The 20,188-nt window shown below is 38.8% G+C and overlaps 1 protein-coding gene across 2 annotated transcripts in view; it reads right to left on the bottom strand.

Moving 5' to 3' along the window:
- ryk (receptor like tyrosine kinase) overlaps positions 1-20,188 on the bottom strand; it is a 69,781-nt gene that overhangs the window by 4,474 nt on the left and 45,119 nt on the right. For both annotated transcript variants that reach the window (XM_088913968.1, XM_088913969.1), the window contains 7 exons: positions 16,556-16,681; positions 13,167-13,253; positions 9,712-9,781; positions 6,918-7,050; positions 5,581-5,690; positions 4,682-4,841; positions 492-628 (listed from right to left, as the gene is read on the bottom strand). In XM_088913968.1, coding sequence (XP_088770094.1) covers positions 492-628; positions 4,682-4,841; positions 5,581-5,690; positions 6,918-7,050; positions 9,712-9,781; positions 13,167-13,253; positions 16,556-16,681 — 823 coding nt within the window. The remainder of the gene's footprint in view (positions 1-491; positions 629-4,681; positions 4,842-5,580; positions 5,691-6,917; positions 7,051-9,711; positions 9,782-13,166; positions 13,254-16,555; positions 16,682-20,188) is intronic.

The following is a 20,188-nucleotide window of genomic DNA, read 5'->3' as shown; positions in this document are numbered from 1 at the left end:
CCTCTGTTATAGGCCTGTGTAGGCCATGGTGGCTCAAAGGTGGGAGGGTATGGAATCTGCCTGTGTTTCTTCCTTCTCCCCCGTGTGCGGTCACAGTGCTCATGGCTTCGAGCCAAGGTGCAAAAAAAACAAACAATTGGCTATTCTAAATTGGCAATGCTAAAAAAAAAGAAGCAGCAGCCTGGGGAACTAGAGAAGATACTACTAAAGAAAATGCAAAAGTTCAGTGACAATACCAATGGGGAAGAGTGTATTTTTCAAAGCAAAGTCATCCCTAACAACAGTACACAATTCAATTAGGAAAAATTAAATCTGGTCATTTGCAAGAGAGAACCCTGAGACACTCAGTGAGCTTTCACTAACATTCTGATGTGCAATGAAATCGTGAAAATACCATCTTTCCTGGTCGTGTGCCAATTTACACCGAGGCCAACAGATCTGTGGAAATAAGCAATTTAGGGAACAGAAAGTCCTAAAAGGCCGATACTCACAGTTCATCGGGGCAGTTGATGGGCTGTGCTATTCTGTAGCCGTCCTTCAGGTATGCGGCCATCTCGAAAGGGTCTATGTCGACATAGGGAGTCTGTCCCAGAGTCATCAGTTCCCACAGGTTCACGCCAAACGCCCACTGCAGAACAAGAAAGCAAGATTACATGCCTCTCCCCAGGGAACTGGGAAAGACATAATACCAAAAGGCTAGAGAAAAAGAGGATGGGATTTAGAAATCAGAGAAAAGGCTCAAAAGAGCAATGCTAAATTACTTACATGATAATTGGATCACAATATTATGGAGGCTTAAAGAAATGGTAGATTAGGAAATTTTCCTTTTCGAAATACGATTATGGTTAGTTGCACTGAAAAACTGGAATTGTCGTTGTACCAACACTGTTGTAATCACAATTACAGTGTACTAGAATGAGCTGAGTTTTAGGATAGTGTGTCCATCTTGGGAGTCTGAGCTTCTTTTTTCTGACATCAATATTTTCAACACACAATTCTCGCCAAAACACTTTTGTTACTGCTTGAGCAATCCTACTCTGTTTTGTTACTAAGAGGGTTGCCTGAATAATTATACAACTCTGAATGAGTTAGTCTGAATGCAACTCTGGAGTTACTCTATGACACCGAGGTTAGAGCTCGATGCCTGGAAAGTGCATCTGTGGAAAATCTTACTGAAGGGGAATTCCTGTTGGTGTAGGATTTTAAACGTGTCTGTTCTACTGCAGGTAAAATCACATTTACTATAATGGAACAATTTCAGGCCAACCCCCATTGCAGTAACAGCAACAATAACCAGTTTTTGAAAATGGTCAGTGTCCCTGATGGAGATCTTCCAGTTCTTGGATTTGTTTTGAACTAAGAGGCATCAGAAAATAAGAGTCTGCAACGTTGTGAATGCATTAAGATGGTATCTGACAAACTGGTACCTCATAATATATTTTAAGTGCAAGCAAGCAAAGACAGAACTGCTCAATACCTTAATGATACTTCTCCTCTTTAATATTTAATTTTAACTCATCCTGTTGTATAACCAATTCCTCGTTTGTTAGATTCATTTGGATGAGATGCATTTCTGTAACTAATGTATAACTGTTTCCTACAGAATTGGCCAACTCCATACATGAGAGAAACATAACTGCTGTAAGTGGCTTAATGACTGTATTTTTGGTATAAGGATGAGTTAAAAGCTAATGCAATTTCTGGGCATACATATGAAAAACATTAAATCAGATGCTTCACTATTTTTGGACAGAAAACTTCTGAAATGCCGTACTCACTTCCAGTCTTCACATAGTGAAAATTAATACAGGTTAGACAATTTAGTTAAGGACCTCTGAGGAGTAACCAAACTTAATCTGGGACTGAAGAATGTATCATCATCATTGACCACAACAGATCCATTTAGTCTCATTAGATATCTTCATAATAGTTATAGGATAACCTCTGTAGTTAATCTAATTACAGGCAAATTTGCCAGATGAAACTAAAGCAATGTTATAAGAAATATGGTAACATGAGATTCAGAAAAGATCCAAATGAATTCTTTGTTAGGGAATGGTTAATATTTCAGCTTGACAACAGCTGGTCAAAATATAAACTCTTTATGAGGTGTGGACCCTTCTTAAAGCTGTGTTAGGATCACTTTAAGAGCTCAAGCAGGTGGTAACAGAAATCAAGACCTCTTTTCATTTTATCCTATTTTATTGTTATTCTGTTTAGAGGATGGTCTATGTCCAGGCCCAGTACAGAGTTTAGAAATATAGCACATCTTATTATTTGCCAGTCCATCAGGTCTCCCATGTAAAGATTACCCCATTCTCCATTTTTATTTCTACTCATGGGTGTGGAATTTTAATAAAACAATGCAACAATATTGCAAAGATCACATCAAAGGCTGCTTTGTCCAGCATCTGGTTAAAGTTTATTTTTACTCATGATTCTAAAGAACTGCACTTATTCTCCTCCAGTCAGCAACCCAAGTACATGGAAACTCTGTCAGTTACTTTAGGGACAACTTCAAGAACCTGTTGGCGCCACTTTACACTCTGGGAACAGAATATTCACAAGCAAACAAAGCAAGGAAATTTATAAAGTCACTGGGTTATTTTTTCAGCATGGCTGGTGGCAACATCTTTACTGAAGTAAGGACCTTTTTGCTGATAAGAGTTTGATTATTGCGCCTGTGTTACTCTGTTCCACTTCAACTAAGGCCGTATGCCAAGAAAGCACAAATGATCACTTTTATTCCCTGTTCTTATCTGAACATTTTGTCCTTAAATAACCTGTTTTAGTCAGATTATTACATTTTAGCTCAATAATAGTACATCAAATAAAAATTGCCCAGCACTTATGTTAAAAACCTTCATCAATATTAGCCATAAACACTTTTAATAAAAAATTTGGATATGATCCTTATCATGTAAAAACAATTTTAGTTAAAATGTGCTTTATGTCTAGATTTTAAGCACACCAGGATGCACAGAACAGTTCACAATTCGTGTTTTTTAGAAAGCCGAGGAATTAAATTTCAACATAATTTTTTGTTTTCAGTGTTGAAGTTTAAAGCAATCAACAGTCTATGAATTGGGTAGCAAATATTCTGTCAGACTTCCTTCCTCTTTCCACTGTCAGAAAGCAAAGAAAAGATAAGCGGAACATTCCTCAGCCTGGAGAAACATATATTCTGATGTTATTCAAACATACAGAAAATAAAAAATTCCAGCTGTTGTCTGGCAATGCTTTTTGAGCATGTGCTTTTTCTTCATTTGTCTGTAAAATTAATCCACTTTTTACTACGGATCTCACAGTCGTGTGTGAAGCTAAAAAACCCAACATTTGCTTGCCACCATGACTGTTTCAGAAGACAGAGGACTAATCGGTAATCTCCGCTCCCGATAAATCGAAAAGAATATATCGGCACTGTCATGCGTTGCCGCTGCAGATTGGAAAGTCATCCTCACTGTCTCAGTGACGTAAAACAGAAAGCGCTGCTCCCTCTGGCCGTTTCACACAGCTCAATGGACAAAGCAAAAAAAAAAAACCCTTCAAAGCCATTGCCCGATTTCCTGCAATACCTTTCCTTCCCCTTTGGTGACGGCCACAAAAAGAACAAAGTGTTACCACAAGATTTCACATCACGTCCACCACACAATTCCCCTCATTGTTTTTGTCAATACATGGCACTGCTTTTAAGATATGTCAACTTTCAGCAGTAGGGAAAAATTAAACCATGACATTTAAACGTGATACAGAACTCTTTCCCGGGAATGTGCACCTGCATGCCTTTGAAACCGAGAGCAGCAACAAGATCTCGGCTTCAAACGCGGTTTCAGGCTGCAGCAGGCAAACACTCGGCAGTCTTGTCTCAAGTAGAAAACTAACCAATCCGTGATTTTTCATATTATCAAAAATAACAAAAAAAAGGACAATTATGAGATACAAATGAAAACATTTTTTAGTACACACCTTTTGTCACAATGGGATTCATTATTGTTGTTTTTTAACCTAACTGTTGTTGTAGCATATTTCTTTTGGTGCTAAGTGAACCAAATCAATCCATTCTGCTGCAGTAACCGAGCCAGCTGTCTGCAGGACTCAGGACTTTCTTTTTTTTTTAAAGATGCAGTCTGATCAATATTCCATGTGCGAAGTGTGTAAGGTTAAATGCAGGTTTAATATTAGCAAAAGAGGCATACCCGAGTTTTAACAGCAAGAGAAGGAAGACCCACCAGCTGAAAACAATAGGAAAATACAGCATGTTTGCCTCTTTGGCTGAACCCAAAATACAAAAGCCTGTTCAGGGATGTTCACTGACCCTAAAGCTTGAATTAGCAGCTACAGTGAGTGAACACCTAACTGTACAGAATGGAAAGACATATATTGATTAGCTGTCAATGTCACCAGACAAAAACTGGGTGAAACACAGGCTCATACCAGTGACAGCACGCATGTCCCAACAATTCATTGCAGTGAAACACAGCTACTAGATTTTTTTAATTATTACTATTTTGGATGACTGCCCGTTACATTTTCAAAAATACAATTACATGTGACAGCAAGATAAAATCACTTGCATTTTTCATGTGATGAAGGCGCTAATGCATTTTTCAACACCTCTTTATGTCAAGGCAAGATCTGAAGCTTTTTAACTCCGCATCAAAAGCACCGAGAACCTCCTTACCACGTCACTAGCACTGGAGAAGTCATTGTTAACCAGGCTCTCCAGAGCCATCCAGCGGACCGGCCGGTTCTCATTGTCCCCTAGGCAGTGGTAGTCCATAGGGAAGAGGTCCCTGGATAAGGCGTTGTCAGTGATCTTCACCTGCATTCCATCATCGATGCTACAGGAAGCAGAAACAAGCTTCATGATTCAACACTAAAACACCCAACAGGAGCCTGCAGAATCACACACACCCCTCGGGACAGGCATGACGTGTGCTCCTGACACGGTTGAACACATAGAAGATGAAAAATCAAAATAACCTGGAATGGACTGATAGCACCAAGCTCAGCACTTTAACACAGCATAAAGTAACAGAGTATTATCCTCACTTGGCACTTGTCACAGGTGTGTATTAATAGTATTGAATTAGCCCTCTTTTGGTCCGCATAGTACCAAACGTGAGCCGGTACCTGTTAACACTTTAATGAAAACAGGATGTAAAAAAATCACTACAACAACCCCTAGGCTGCCTAATATCAATTCCTTTTGCGGGGGTTTTAATAGTAAAAAACGGACCTCATTTGTTAAAACTTTTTTAAAAACAAAAACTCTTCCAGACTAAGCCCTGAAACCCCATGTCTAAAACATCATAACATCTTTCATCACATTAATAGCACGGTTTTGTCAAGCAATGAGACACAGAAACAGCTATGATTTATTGGTAGGATCACAACCCTACGAGAGTCACTAAATAGTCTAATTTGATCTATGATGTACTGCGCAAGCTAAAAGTCATGGAAAAGCTCAAAATTGTATTTAAAATACAACAAACAACAACATACAATTTAAAAAGGCTTCTTCTTTATTGTCTAAACCTTGAATTTATGAATCCGGTGCTTAAAGTACAGTGCACTTACACACAGTTCCTGGCTGCTAGGTCTTTATGAATCACTTCTCGTCTTGCAAGATAGCTCATCCCACAAGCAATCTGAATGGCCATATGCACCAGGTCTTGCTGGGAAATTGCCTGCATGGTAAAGTCAGAGAATATGGCAATTTTTTACAGAGGAAAGAATGAAACCAACAATCCAACTACAAAAAGACAAGCAAAAAGCAAGTGTTTTACTGAGTAATGATCATAAGATATCCACACTTAAATCAATTACCTTATGCTCAAATGCTCAAATTAAGCTTGCAAGATAACTGATGAGAAACTATCAATTGTCCTGCAGGACAATCCAAGTATAGAACTGAGATCTCTCAGGTTAATCATTATGCTATATATTCAATATGCAAGAAGTGGGCACTAGCACACAGAAATTTGTTTTGAAAGATGGCCTAGCTATATGTACGTTAGAGCACAGAGTACTCCAAGATACAAAAGTTTTTCGAACAAAACCTAACCTAACCATATGCAAGTGCTCTTTAGAACATCGCTGGAATTTACTGTAAAACCACTTTACTGTTCAGGACGTCAGGGCCAATTTTAACCAGGTAGAAAGAGTAATACTGCAAAAATAATAAGCAACCATAAACAAGACAGGGCAGAAACACATCGGAGCAAGCAGAGTTTTGACAAAGCAGAATAATGGTGTGGGACCTCTCCTTCCTTATGTAATGGACAATTTAAAGTAGCTGATCAACCCACCCAGCATGAGGGAGAACCATAGAAAACCCTGTAAAAACATGTGAATACGGGATGAACGAGCAAAACCCACACGAGCAGGAGCCTACTGGCCAGAATACAACCCAGGAGTGCTGGTGAGACTATGTAGGATCAATGAATAAACACGGGTATAAGCATGCTGAATACATGAAATCTATCAAGGCTGGGAAAGAGCAGACAATCGCAGGTATCTTCTTAATGCTATCATTCTGATTTACATCCCAGGGCACAGTGCAGCACAAGCAAGAGAACTAAATCAGACGTCTTTTGCGAGCTGTGACCGATATCTGAAGTATTCAACAAAAGAAATGGAGCACTGAAGCACAGGGATACCTTCCTTCCAATGCCAGAAGATTCTATTCAAAATCTTATCGCTTATAACAAAATCGGACCCAATAAGGAATTCGGTTACAAAGGCAGACTCAAACCACAATCCTTAACTTTGATTGAAAGCACGATCAATTCCAGTTAAACCTCAAAGGGATACTGGGAATCAAAAAATGAACAGGTAGGAATGAGTAGCAGGTTCAGAGCGCCTCTTCCTTCGGGCTCCCACACAGCTCTCTGGAGCTCGGCGCCATTTTCTACCTGTGGGTTGTTGGCCTCGGCCAGCTTGCACTGCCGCAGGAAGAGCTTGAGGTTCCCCCAGTTCATATAGGGCAGCAGCACCATGGGCTTCTCCCCCTCCTCTGTGCACACCTGGCTGATGGGCAACAAGTTCCTGAAGGAAACAAACACAACAGTGTTGGGACTCTGGTTAACTGGTTAACTCGCCCGAAGCCACATCCAGCCCCTCAACGGCCTCGTCAACATATCTTCACTCTGAAAGCATTTAGAAACTCTTTTTTTTCTGCATTAGCTGCTAAAATGGGAAACAGAGGAGAGTTCCTGGAAAGATTTATTTTCTGCGGATGTGTGCAACTCCTATTATTCATTCAAGCAGTCAAATACATTAGAAGGAGCGTGACAACCACCTGTGCTTAATAACAATGATAGTGAACTATGACACAAAAAGGAAAGGAAAAAAAGTGCCGTAAGAAATTACGTCAAGTAAACCGTCTACCATAGGAATACCATGCACTGTGGATGTTGCCCAACACCAAAGGAAGTGGAAAACATTGGTGCAGAATGGGTGCAGTGTGTATTGCATCAGTCTGACCAGCCACAGAACATCTGAATACTATTCATTCCATAACAAAAGGGAGGAAAATAAAACTCTTGTAATTCATAGCATTTACAAGAAGTCCTCTGTATTCATTAAGGGCACCGCTGACACCATTAAGCAGATGTGTGCAAATATGAACATGAAACCAAGAACTACAATTTGCACCACTGGGACTATGTTTGCTTAGAATAACTGTAAACCAGGACTTGAGATTTCCAACTCAGTGGAGCTTTTAGGTTTCTTATTTGATTAGCAATTTAATTTTAAACATTCTAAGACAGAGTCAGAACTTTAAAACTGTTATTAAACGAACCTAACTAGGGTAAGGTTCTGTGATCTCAGAAATGTGGGTTTTGACAGTGCTCTCAAAGACACATACATTTTCACAAACTGAACTGGCAAAGTCTGCTGCAGAAGATGCAAGCAGTGGCAAGTTAGACGCAAACTGTCACAGGACAGCAGTTGTTACAGAATTACACTCTGAAGAAAGGAGGGGGGGAAAAAAAGGCCAGCTTCAGGGAGCCAAACTGAAGACTGAGAGGCATCATTGTTCCTTTTAAATAAAAAAACAACAACAACATGAAGCTATCATTTGACATCACGGCCCGTTGTAACTGAAGCAAAAGCACCTCAGTTGGTGATGAACATGCCTCACGAGTTCCAGTTCTGTAAGTGGAAACTGCCAGGAGAGGATCCAGACATACGATCCCTTTGCTTCTCAATGGCTGTGCCATTGCCTGGGCCAGGTCAGCTCACGTTTACTTGGGTTTCAATCTTACTGGTGGGTTATAATTTCAATCTTGTCGAGGCCACGTGCCAAAAACTGGAGCTGTGAGACAGTGGCTATCTGGGGCGAGACAGCCTATTTGCTTAAGGGCCAGGAATACGAAGTAACCCACCATCAGCTTGGTTTAACAATCTCTTAGCGCTGCTGGCACCATTCTGTCTCGGTGTTACTTCTGTGAAACTGAAGGTGTATGAACGTGTACTGCACCGGGACAGTGTGCTGCAAGGGCTCACCTCCCCCAGAGTTGCTGAACAATGGTAGTTGGTGGGCATCATGCCCATTTAGTGCAAACTACTCCGAGGCACAGCTGCAGAGCCAGAACCCAGCCATTGCAAATCCAGGAGCTCATTTCAAACCCCTTCCTTTTTCTCAGATTTTGGAATCAACGCAAAAGTTTGCGTGCTACAGTATTGTGGGTGAAAACAAAGACGGAAACAGATCCTGTAAGAGTGCCGATTTCAAATTATTCAGTTTTAGAACCTAACAGCGACTTAGTTTAAAGAATAACACCGTGACAATTTACTAATTATAGGTCTTAAAAGATTCTCAAAAACATTGATCTGTTGGGTACAGGGGTTGTTACTGTGTACAGAAACATAAAACAAGTGACAATTCCAAACTGGGCAATTTATAATAATATAATAAAATAACCACTGATGCTAAACTAAAAAAAAAAACAGCACTGTTAAGCAATGACGAAATTAGAAATAAAAAAAAATCCAATGAAAAAACAGTTAAATATTTTAAAAAATTTACAGGATGTTTATGAATTTCAAAGAAGTTAAATGTGTATTAACAAGCTTACAATGCAAAAAACCACAGGGTGAGAGTTGTGAAATCTGTCCTGAAAGAGTGCTCTTTCTGAGAATCAGGCATCACAATGCTTACACAAAAGTAAGAAGTCATTGTAGCAAAACTCCGGATTTAATAACTAGACAAAAGGAGGCCTTTAAGGACTTGCCTCTGTCGTTACACCCCAACAACTGCTTGAGAATGAGAGGAGCATTTTATTCTATTATTGTATAAGTGTGATTTAAGTGGAATGTGATCGACTATAAAAATAAATAGGCCACCAGACTTAGTTTTGTATCTTTTTTCCATAGGCCAGAAGATGAAGTCCACGCGTGTGTAATGAGGACTACTTTTAAACAACCCCTCAGTGACATGTTCATAAAAAAAAGAGCAGTTTACAGCTGTCCCTAAGCAAAACAAGGCTCAAACTGTGAAAAAATACATACAACGTCTAGACACTTCTTTACTTTTCCCTTCCAAGAAATAGCTTGAGAAAGTTTGCGCAACAATCTACTAAGAAAAGGTGTAGCCTGTGCAGTATTAAAAGCCTTTTTCACCTCCTCTCTCCTCTCCTTATTAGCAGAAGATGTCAAACCCTGCAGATGCAGTCGACTGAATTGTATCCTCAGCTGACTCACCTATGATGTAGCCCTCGGAGTTTACAGCTCTCTGTCAGCATCATTGTCACTTGAACCTCCGAGGCATGGTCTACAGAAGTAAAAAAAAAAAATCACTTTTAAACAGACCTACGAGAAGAGCAAATCGATACAAAGAATAATCCATTATCAAAATTTCAGTCAGTTAATTCAACTTAACCCATTTGAAATACCTGTCTTAAGATAACCAGGTTTCCTTCATGCCAGTACTTCAGAAAACAGGTTTGAATGCAGGAAGCAAAAAGCAATCCACAGCATTTCACCTTGGTGATGTCAGAAGCAGTGAACTCTAGGCCCCTCTTGTATTTGTACAATACCTGAATTAGGAGTATAACCAGTTGAAAAATTAGCTAAGTCTACAAACACAGAAAAAAGACAGGACCAGTTCTTGTTTAAGAATTGTTACGTTCTTGGATGCCATTATGACCTTCAGGCTTTACATTTGGTTTGTAAATAAAGACGTGCTACAGAGTAAAGGCAATCATGTGTTGTGCTTCTTGCTGTGAAAAACCTGTCCCCACCCTTGTTACCATGAGCCCATTAACATCAGCTTAAAAAAAAAGCAATAAAAAGCTCCTGATTTAATCGTTCGGTCCAAATGAGCCACATAAGTCAAATCGAAAGGCATATCGCTGAATTACAATCATGAAAAGTGCAAAAACCACACATACTGGATTTGCGATAAGACTCCAGGGCAGAAACCTTACTTCCTCACAGTTTTGTTTATTTTCTTTTTAATTTAAAAAGGAAACCCAGTACTTTTGATTGACTCTAGTCTAGTTCATATAAATGCATTTTATCTCTATACCCAGATTTGGCATCCGCCTTGTGTTTTTGTAAATCTGTATTGTTTCCTCCTTTGTGTAAAGCAGCGAGGAAGTTCATCGCTGGTTACATACGTGAGTAGCGGGGCAGTACCAGCTGACAGCAGCATTGTTCATGGACCACAGGCACACCCTAACAGCCAAACACAGGAGAACCCAAGAGTCTGGGTTCCTATCAGCCTTGGGTCCCCTGGGACTTCTGCACAATTCCTAATACTTACAATTGGTAGTTCTTTATTGGTAGAATAAAAAGATCATTGGTTTCTGAACAGAAAAATAAAGCAGCACACAGCTAACAACGAAATGGCAATTAAGTGATTCACTTCCAAGACACTGCTCATAGTAAAGCCAAATTCACATTACATTACAGGAATAGAGCATTCTTGAAATAATCTATTCTTGTAGCACAGAGCACCTTCGCTGCAAAGGCACCACTGAGTGCAAACTAGAACACAAGAAATGGCCAAAATAAGCCAGGTGTTGTCCTCTCGGGCTCGAATGCCACTAATGACACTAGCCACACTGATTTAAGCTGCTACAACTATGCAGTGAGTCCTGGATTCTCAATGCAATGCACCACCAAACCTACAGCTACAAGACATAAAATCAATATTATTTTACAGCAGTATTTTCACTGACATATTTCTCCAAATTTCTTGTTCCATATGTGAAAGATGCATTACTCTTTAGGCACAATGTGGTCCTATATGCTGCATTTACACTATTTGCAGCACTACCTGAAGTATTCAAGGCAACCAGACTCAGGTTTACAATCAATCAGATTACAATCTGATTACAATCAGGTTTACAATCACTGAAAATAAGTGGAGGGAAGGACATGGACTGTTGGTCAAAGTTCTAGGAATAGTGGGCACCAAAGTGGCATCCAATACTCAATTACTACACCATACTCCCTCACAACCAGCTCAGAGGCGGGGTTTGTTTTAAAAGCTTTCTGCTGGAACATATGGGTGAACACCGAGAATAATGAAATAAGACCGTAAAACGGGAAAGAAAAGAAAACCGTAAAATTCAGACAATGCAAAGTACTTTATGTTTTAAAACTTCAGATATTCACTGTTCCTCCTGCAAACTGACACTCTGTTCCCAGCAGTTGTGCCACACACAAAAACAAATGTTGAGGGGACAGAGGAAAGACGTCAAGCTTTTGAGACTTTAAATTGATACTGAAATTAGTTTAATTTAAGAGCAAACAGCTGAATACAATTGATATTTTGGCCATTTTGTACCTACCCTGTTTTAGGTCATAAAAAATGCTCCACTTATTATCGGTTGCATGAACTACATTAATCATATTATCTACAATTGTTCCTGTTCCCTGTGACTGTGTATATTTTATCACATTCTTGTTTCAGTGTACAGCACACAAGGATAAACGTGGCTGTTCATTTTTTCTCAAGCTTTGAGAAAGTATTGTATAATAACACATATAATGTACATGCTTACAAAAACCTTGCTCTTTATCTGAGCTTCTACACACACCATTGTTTTCTTCTAATATGTATTAGGACATCACCTCATGAAACTGGTCATTTATAATCTGCTTTTATTTTTTAAAATAATATGCCACTTTTTTAAAAAGCCGATCTTACTTTCTTCTTACGTGCCATTTCTGGACATCTGTAATGTTTTTGTTACGTTAAGAAGCAAAATAATTAGCTATTAATAATTCTTTCATTATAGCCTTTTGACAAACTAGGCAAGGTTCACATCTGGAACAGCTGCCTGAACAGAAAATTCTTGTGAGAGATCGGAAAACATCTATGATGTAAAATAGCCTAAACAATACACGCTCCAGTCTCCAACTGGACAACCTGCAGGCGGGCCACTGTGTGTGCAGTGCTGCCCCTGCTTTACACTGTAGAGCACTGGTCCCTGTTACTCACCACCCTATTAAGTTACCCGTTTCTAAAGACACGGAGCAATTAAATTCTGACCAATTGAGCACGTGATTTGTTATACTAAATAATTTAGAGAGGACCAATAGCTGAGCACCCCCAAGTACCAGAGACATCTTACTTGAACAACTTACCTACTTAATTCACCAATCTGCGGATTATCTCTCTGACTAACGGGACTGGTGCTCTGCAGGGTGAGGACTGCAGACCCCTGCTATGCGTTTTAAGACTGAAGTTTCGCTTTACGATTCACTCGGCTCATTTCAGAAAGTGCCATTCATAGGATTCCTGGAAGCTCTCCATTTCTGACCGCATTTCTCCCATGAGAACAAAGCTTGTCCTTTCACTTCCCTTTTGTTGAGCATCAGCACGCTTGGGAGTTCCTGAACATCAGACAAAAGGCCATAAACTCATGGGTTTCGCACGCGCTGTCTTTGCAGCAGTCTTCTCTACTGGAACCAGTCCATGTGAACAGAAAGCCAAGGAAAAACAAAACACCAAAGTGTGCAACTCGCTTTGTGACCTAGAAAAACGTGCTGGCTCTTGTCTCTGTGAAACCATTCAATAAATTCTCCAAGATATCTTGACATTAATTTTCCAAACAAATCTTTCTGCTCTCTTTGGCTTCACACAATGACTTGGGCTGTGGGATGTGCGGAGGTCACATTGCTGCCACTGGGAAAACATCACTCACCTTTCACCGTTTTCACAAAGACTTGTTTTTCCTTGCTGGGATCCTTCTCATCCAAAAGAACGCCATGAAAAATGCGACCAAATGTACCTGCAACACAAACATGTGTTGGTTAAAGTCAGTCAGAAGGGATCTGATTAAACGTTTGAACTGAGGGCGATGAACAGACACAGGCTCAACACCATTCACACAAAACACCATCTAACCTTTCAAATTACAACACTGATCTAAACAAATGTCGGCCAACTAAATGAAGTGAAGGACACCAACACAATTTCTGCTGACTGGTATTGTGACTCAAAGGTTTCGTGCATGACTTCCCGGAGACCGAGAACTGCCATCTTCATTTCTTTAACAAAAATACATACTGCAGATATTGTAGCTTGGATAAATAAAATCATAATATACTCTACATGGGCAAATTCTGTTCTTAATAATTTCCTCTTATACAGTTGTTTTTCTAGTAAATTGTTCATGGGAGATGTATCTAATATCTTCTCCTGGTTTAACTCTCTTCATACTGACACTTCGTGGTGAGATTCATCAAAATGGAAAAAAAAACTAATTTTTGTCTAACATTATTTAGATCCATGATGTATGTGGATAAAATAATGATAAGGATCCTTTTCCTTTAGAGTGAGACAGACAGAATGAGTAACCTTTGTGTTAAGGTTCCGTAAACCATATATTCAAGAATCATTATATACCAAGAAACATTAAAAACTAAAGTACTGGAACCAATATCATTTGATGTATGTCTTAGAGCCTTCTGGTGAACATAAATCTTGAATTGCTTCTGAAAAATTCAAGGAGAGAGGTTATATAAACCAAGCTTGCACAAATTGGGTTGTATTGAGCCTCGTGAGGCTGTGGATTAATATCTATAAAACATTAAAGGTACTGTAAACATTACATAATGCTGGCACCTGTTCCATTGAATCAGCAGGTCATCAGTGCTGTTGCTGAATGAATATTTCCGCACTAATCCTTTCTAATGTGTAGCATTATTCAAGTGGCTGTAAATGTCACGGTTATGAACTGGAAGCAATTCTGAAATAATTGAAGGGAACCAGTATCACACGCAACAGAGTTAAAAATTAATAGATTAAGGACCTTTCTCTAATCCAAACCTGCTGAGCGAAACTGCAGTTAACAACCTGTGGTTCACCTACTTTTTTTCTGGATCAAGAGCTATAATTTGTCCATTGTTCTTGCCTCGCACAAATGAAGCAAAGATAAGGACTCCATATTTCTACCTAGAACTCAAGAGGTTCACATATTTCTATTTCGATGACCAGCTTTAATAAAATAAATTAATTCTCCTTCAATATTCAGGTATTTAGAAAACTGCCACGCAACTTAAACCAGTTATCACTGACAGTAGTCAGAACATAAGATCCTGAAATTTGTGACCTAATCAAGTAGCAAACTTCATTTAGGTGTTTTTTTTTAAACAAAGCTCTTTTTTCTGTCTTTTCAGTGTCATGTTTGATGACATTTAGTTTCACAAACTAGCAAATGTACCCCCAACGCAAACTTGCAGTGAAAGAAGAAAAAAAGATCCCTGGCAACACAGTAAGATGGTCTTTTTTCAGCTTTGTTCTCGGAAAACAAGATGTTAAACCTCTCAGGGTTTTGGCTGGTTTAAATATCCTTTACATAAATAAATCACTCTTCCACAACATTTACGTAAACTAGAAAATCCATCCCTCGGGGCCTAGTCGTCCTCTTCTTGTGTTTAAACAGGAGATTTCTTCACGGATTACGGCAAAAGGCCTGCATCAATCAGCGTCTCCTGCATGAGACTCTTCAGTTGCTTGCCAGTGCCTGCCTGGTTAATCAGCAGTGTTCATTTAGCAATTTACAATGTGCAGATTTCATGAGAGACCTGTCTGAATTCACTCTGCCCTAAAAACATAAATCTTCCCAGCGTCTGTCAAAAGCATAACACTTTGGCTAAACTACAATAGTCCTATTCACATTCTTGAGGGTAATACGCTGCATGATAAAAAATACCTTTGGTATACAGCTGCAAACAAAAGCATTGAAACCTTGGTTTGCAGATAAATTTACAAGAGCATCTTTACTTATTGGACAAAGATGTACTTACAGGAGATATCGCCTCCAAATAATTACCGATTAACAATCACTGTTGCACTTAATACATTAGTCAACAGCCTTGTTTCAGAGTGGCATTACCTCTGTCTTTAACTGTTTAATTCTGGAATCAGGTTCTTCTCTTTTGTGAGCTTATTTTCACCAGTGCACCATATAAAAATTGCTGTAAATGATTCAATTATTTTTTCAATTTAAGATGAAAAACACCATCCATATTTCAGGCTTTTACCTTTTGATGAACTTTTCTCTCTGCTGAAATTGTAGGCATTTTGTGAGAGAAAAGAAGTACTTAGTCAGTACTTGGTCACAGACTAGACATTGGAAATAATGCAGTAAAGCAGTTATTAAAAGAGCTAATAACAGCTCAGTTGAAGCGGAACTACCAAACATCTTTAAAGGTAAAAAATATCTTTAGTCCCTATTTTTACTTTAATACGACTGTACAATACATGTAAAAAGCAGCTTTGCTACTGCAGTTGTGACAATATTTTTTTAAAGTACAGGATGTACTAGTTTTCTGCCAAGGTCTGATGATTACAGAGCAGACTGTTAAACGCTGCTTGCGCTAAGACCTACCTGCTTACATTCACTCATGGTTCTCCTGACTGGAAAGTGCTAAACCATGCCCGGATTAGAGATTCTTGGAAACAACTTAACAAATGTGCTTGTGACATCACACTTTTTACACCTCCGGCTACACTCATTGTGTTCTCAGAACACTAATTAACTTCATGCTTATTAATTTTCTGCAACCAACACAAAACCCACCAAAGAATAGTCAAGCAAGAAACCCTAGGAATGTTTACCATGGGCAACGTGCACTGTAGCTGTGCAGTTTTACAATGGCTTCACCACACTCACACCAATGCCTTACTCTTCACTAGCAGTTTTCCAGAGTCCATCATGTTTTGTTTTGCTGTGCTTTACAATTACGTCACCACACTGCTTTTAGTTTATCATGGCACACTGCAATAACATTTATAATAGAACAATAGGGCAATGCTTTACTTGAATGAGTCTAAAAAAAGACGTCACTATGTCTTCAAAACATCTACACAGCACAATGAAACAAGCATACATAAAAAGTTATAGAAAAGTAATAGTCATATAAGCACACCAGGACCACTGTTACTGATCTACATCTGCAGAAAAGTCGTCATCATGAACCTGACATCTCTCTACCTGTACGGTCTACGGCCAAGCGCTATCTGAGCTCCTGCGCAGAGGCACAGATCCACATCGGGAAGATTTACTCCGATTCGAAAGCTCCGTACCTTCCTGTAGCACATCACGCAGCGTGACTCTCTCTCGAGAAATTGCGATGTCTTTCACTTTGGCCTTGGCTTCTTGCAGAGTCACACTTTTCAAGTCATTCTTCTCAATGCGCAGAGATGGGTAACCTGAGGTGCCAATGGAACGAAAAATGTATATTATATATAGTGCATTATGCTCTTCGTGTCCATTTAAAATTGTGCTTAGAACTCAATAAGAGGAGTGAGGACAGTCAGACTGAATTAGTACAGTATAGTCGTCATGTATGCAGTCTGTATATCCTAAATGCAAAAATAAGTGCCTCTAAATTGTGACCAACAGAGCAGTCGCTTCATTAAATTCAGATGATTTATAAATTATAATGATATTAGAAACTACCACTTTCAAAAGCACAGTATTCTGCACAGCTGGAATACATCTAATACATGAAGACACATTGTTTAATTGTGGCTCAAAAATCGTGAACATTTCCATTATGACCAGTTAAATACATTGCTATAAAAGTTATCACATTTTGCAATTTTTTTCAAATTGTTAAATTCTTCACGTTTCCTAAATTCACACAAATAACTACTAAATCTATTTTTTAAAATTTTGTAAGAAAATGGCAAAAACCTTTTTTTTCCCCCATTCTGTACAATTAGCATATAATATTAATCACCTACAACATACCTTTGTGTAATCTCTGGAAAAAAAATGTATATTATACATGGCAAATGTGAAAAAAGACAAATGTGCACTAATTAAGTTTTTTTCAGGATTTGGTTTTCAATTTTTTTTTAATTTCTGTTTTCAATTTTTTTTTAAATTTTTTTGTCTTACCATCTGAAACAGATCACGTACAACCTTCCAGACATGGATATAAAACATCAAAAAGTCAAGCAAGAAAATCGGTCTGGTCACACCATGTGAGAATTTAAATCTAATTACTCAATCATTTTCTTGACAGTATATATATACGTCTATACAAACACCTCAGGCAGGCTCCAGAGCTGAAACTCTACTTTTTCTCTTATCCTGCTAGGGTGGAATTAACCTCCACTTGTTCTTTTACACAGCTATCTTGGATTTGTATTTGTACGGTATGGCAATTACTAAAGATGACTACTGGTGATTCAGACCTATTTTACTATAAGATAAAGCTCAAAAGGTTCCCAAAGCAAGACATTGCAGGTAGTACACTTAGACCAGAAAATGTTAAATGACGCACTACTAAGTGAAAGGTGGATGATTGTGAAGTTGCTAGCAGAGTGATTGCCTGGCACAATCCTTAATGGAAGCAGTGCGAGCATTGAGCAGCTATGTAAGATATCACATCATGTATCCTGGCATAACCCTTCGGATTTAAATTGAACATGTTCCCTTACTGCCATTATATTCTGACAGAGGAGTACTACAATAAATCGTGGTAAAATTCATTTGGGTTTTTTTTATCTTTTAAGTTGTCCATTTGCAAGTATTTGTTGTACTGCAGGCTGTGACTTCATGATACAGGACACCCATCACAATTATCATGTAAAAATACAGGTAAAGAAAATACAGTTCATTTGCATATAGTAAAGAAAACCATACTTGTTTATCACTGCATCAGAATAACTAGCTCAATATAATGTAACAACACAGAAGATGTAGACTTTTAATCCACAGAAAAAGCATTACAGCACACTGCATCTAAGTTGCCTGAGGGTGCAACTTAATTCTTTTGTGCAGGTGAGCTGTCTTAAAACATTTAATGTGCAAAATGCGGTTTGGGGAGGCTTTCTCAACTAAAGAATGGCAGAGCAACAATAAAAGACTTGTGTGCTCTTGAGCATGTTTCATGGCTCTGGTAGACTTGGAAGCTAAGCCAGGTATTTAAAACAACACTCTGATAGGTCTTCACAAAAGAGTGCTTTAAGCTAAGCATTAAGGTAAATTTCTGATACTTTAGGGGCCAAATTCAACCCCAAAAATAATTCAGAAGTACTGAAAATATTAGACTTCTTCTAAAAACTGAGTTAAAATATTTAAGCAATGTAATAAGACTATCCTAAAATAATACTCATGGACATTAAAAACAAAAGCAGTTTCTTAGCAGTGGAGTTGGAACTTTCAGTTTTTAGAACTTCAGGATTCAAGACATTTTAAGGTTTAAGTAGGGAAAATACAAAGTTAGTAAAGTTCAAAATGTACTCGATTCATTTTGAAGCAGTGGTTAACCATAAATGTAAGCGGACAATCTGTTCTGTATAAATATGCTGAAAAATAACTCCTTGTGATAAGGTTTTTGTTTTTCAAAAGAAAAATTGATGTAAAGGTTTCTCATAAAGTCACATCACAAGTGGATCACACAGAAGCTGTGTGAATTAAATTAAATTATTGGTACTTTTAACAGATCTCTTCTCAAACTGTTTCACAGGTGAAGCTCTTCAGTGACACCCAGTGCTCAGTTCATTAATTGAAAGAGCTATGCCACCCAATAGTAATAGCAAGATTTCTTGCAAATAGAAAGTCTTAATAATGCAAACATTTTTTTAGCTTTCACTCCATGTTAACAACATCCCAAAGAACTGAAAAGCTGAAACTGCAGCATGGAGATCTGGACTACAATTCAACACATTTACCATTTACCACATTTCACTGAAGCTAAGCAGGTGTGAGCCTGGTCAGTACCTGGATGGGAGACCTCCTGGGAAAAACTAAGGTTGCTGCTGGAAGAGGTGTTAGTGGGGGCCAGCAGGGGGCGCTCACCCTGCGGTCCATGTGGGTCCTAATGCCCCAGTATAGTAACGGGGACACTATACTGCAAACAGGCGCCGTCTTTCGGATGAGATGTAAAACCGAGGTTCTGACTCTCCGGGGTCATTAAAAGTCCCAGGGTGTTTCTCGAGAAGAGTAGGGGTGTAACCCCAAATTTCCCATTGGCCCTTACCAATCATGGCATCCTAATAATCCCCATCTATAAATTGGCTTCATTACTCTGCTCTCCTCCCCACTAATAGCTGATGTGTGGTGAGCATTCTAGCGCACTATGGCTGCCGTCGCATCATCCAGGTGGGGCTGCACAATGGTGGTAGTGGAGGGGAGTCCCCATTACCTGTGAAGCGCTTTGAGTGGAGCGTCCAGAAAAGCGCTATATAAATGTAAGCAGTTATTATTATTATTATTATTATTATTACCTTTTTACTTTTTACCAAAAATATGTTTTTCAACATTTTATATGTTGAAAACACTTTACAGTTTAAATCACATTGGCATACATCCGAATGACTGACGCAGAGATTGGATTTGACTCTGGAAAGCTTATTATGGATTTCGGACATCGGAAGGTCCAAATAAAATTCTTGGGACCTGGGAAACGGGTAGGCTGCAAAGATAATGTGAATGTTAAAAATATGGCAAAAGGTGTCAAAGAGCATTTAAAGCACACAATCTTGTACAAAACAAGAAAATTACAGCTCAGATTTCTTGGGGAAAAAAGGGTTGTGAGAAACAATTACTTCTGACGGTTCAAAAATGAACACTGAACGCCAATTTTTAAAAGCATGGCCTGCTTTGATAAAGTTTAATGAAAGAAACTGTCCTGCAAAGTTTATCCGTCTTTACCACTTCTACAGTACGTGGCAGCCATACTGTGATGTTAAATGGCTTTGCAG

This window comes from Atractosteus spatula, chromosome 4 (genome assembly GCF_055471065.1).
Source record: "Atractosteus spatula isolate fAtrSpa1 chromosome 4, fAtrSpa1.hap1, whole genome shotgun sequence".
In the NCBI taxonomy this organism is placed as follows: Eukaryota; Metazoa; Chordata; class Actinopteri; order Semionotiformes; family Lepisosteidae; genus Atractosteus; species Atractosteus spatula.
The sequence above is the reverse complement of the archived record's forward strand: the minus strand, read 5'-3'. Positions and strand labels throughout refer to the sequence as shown.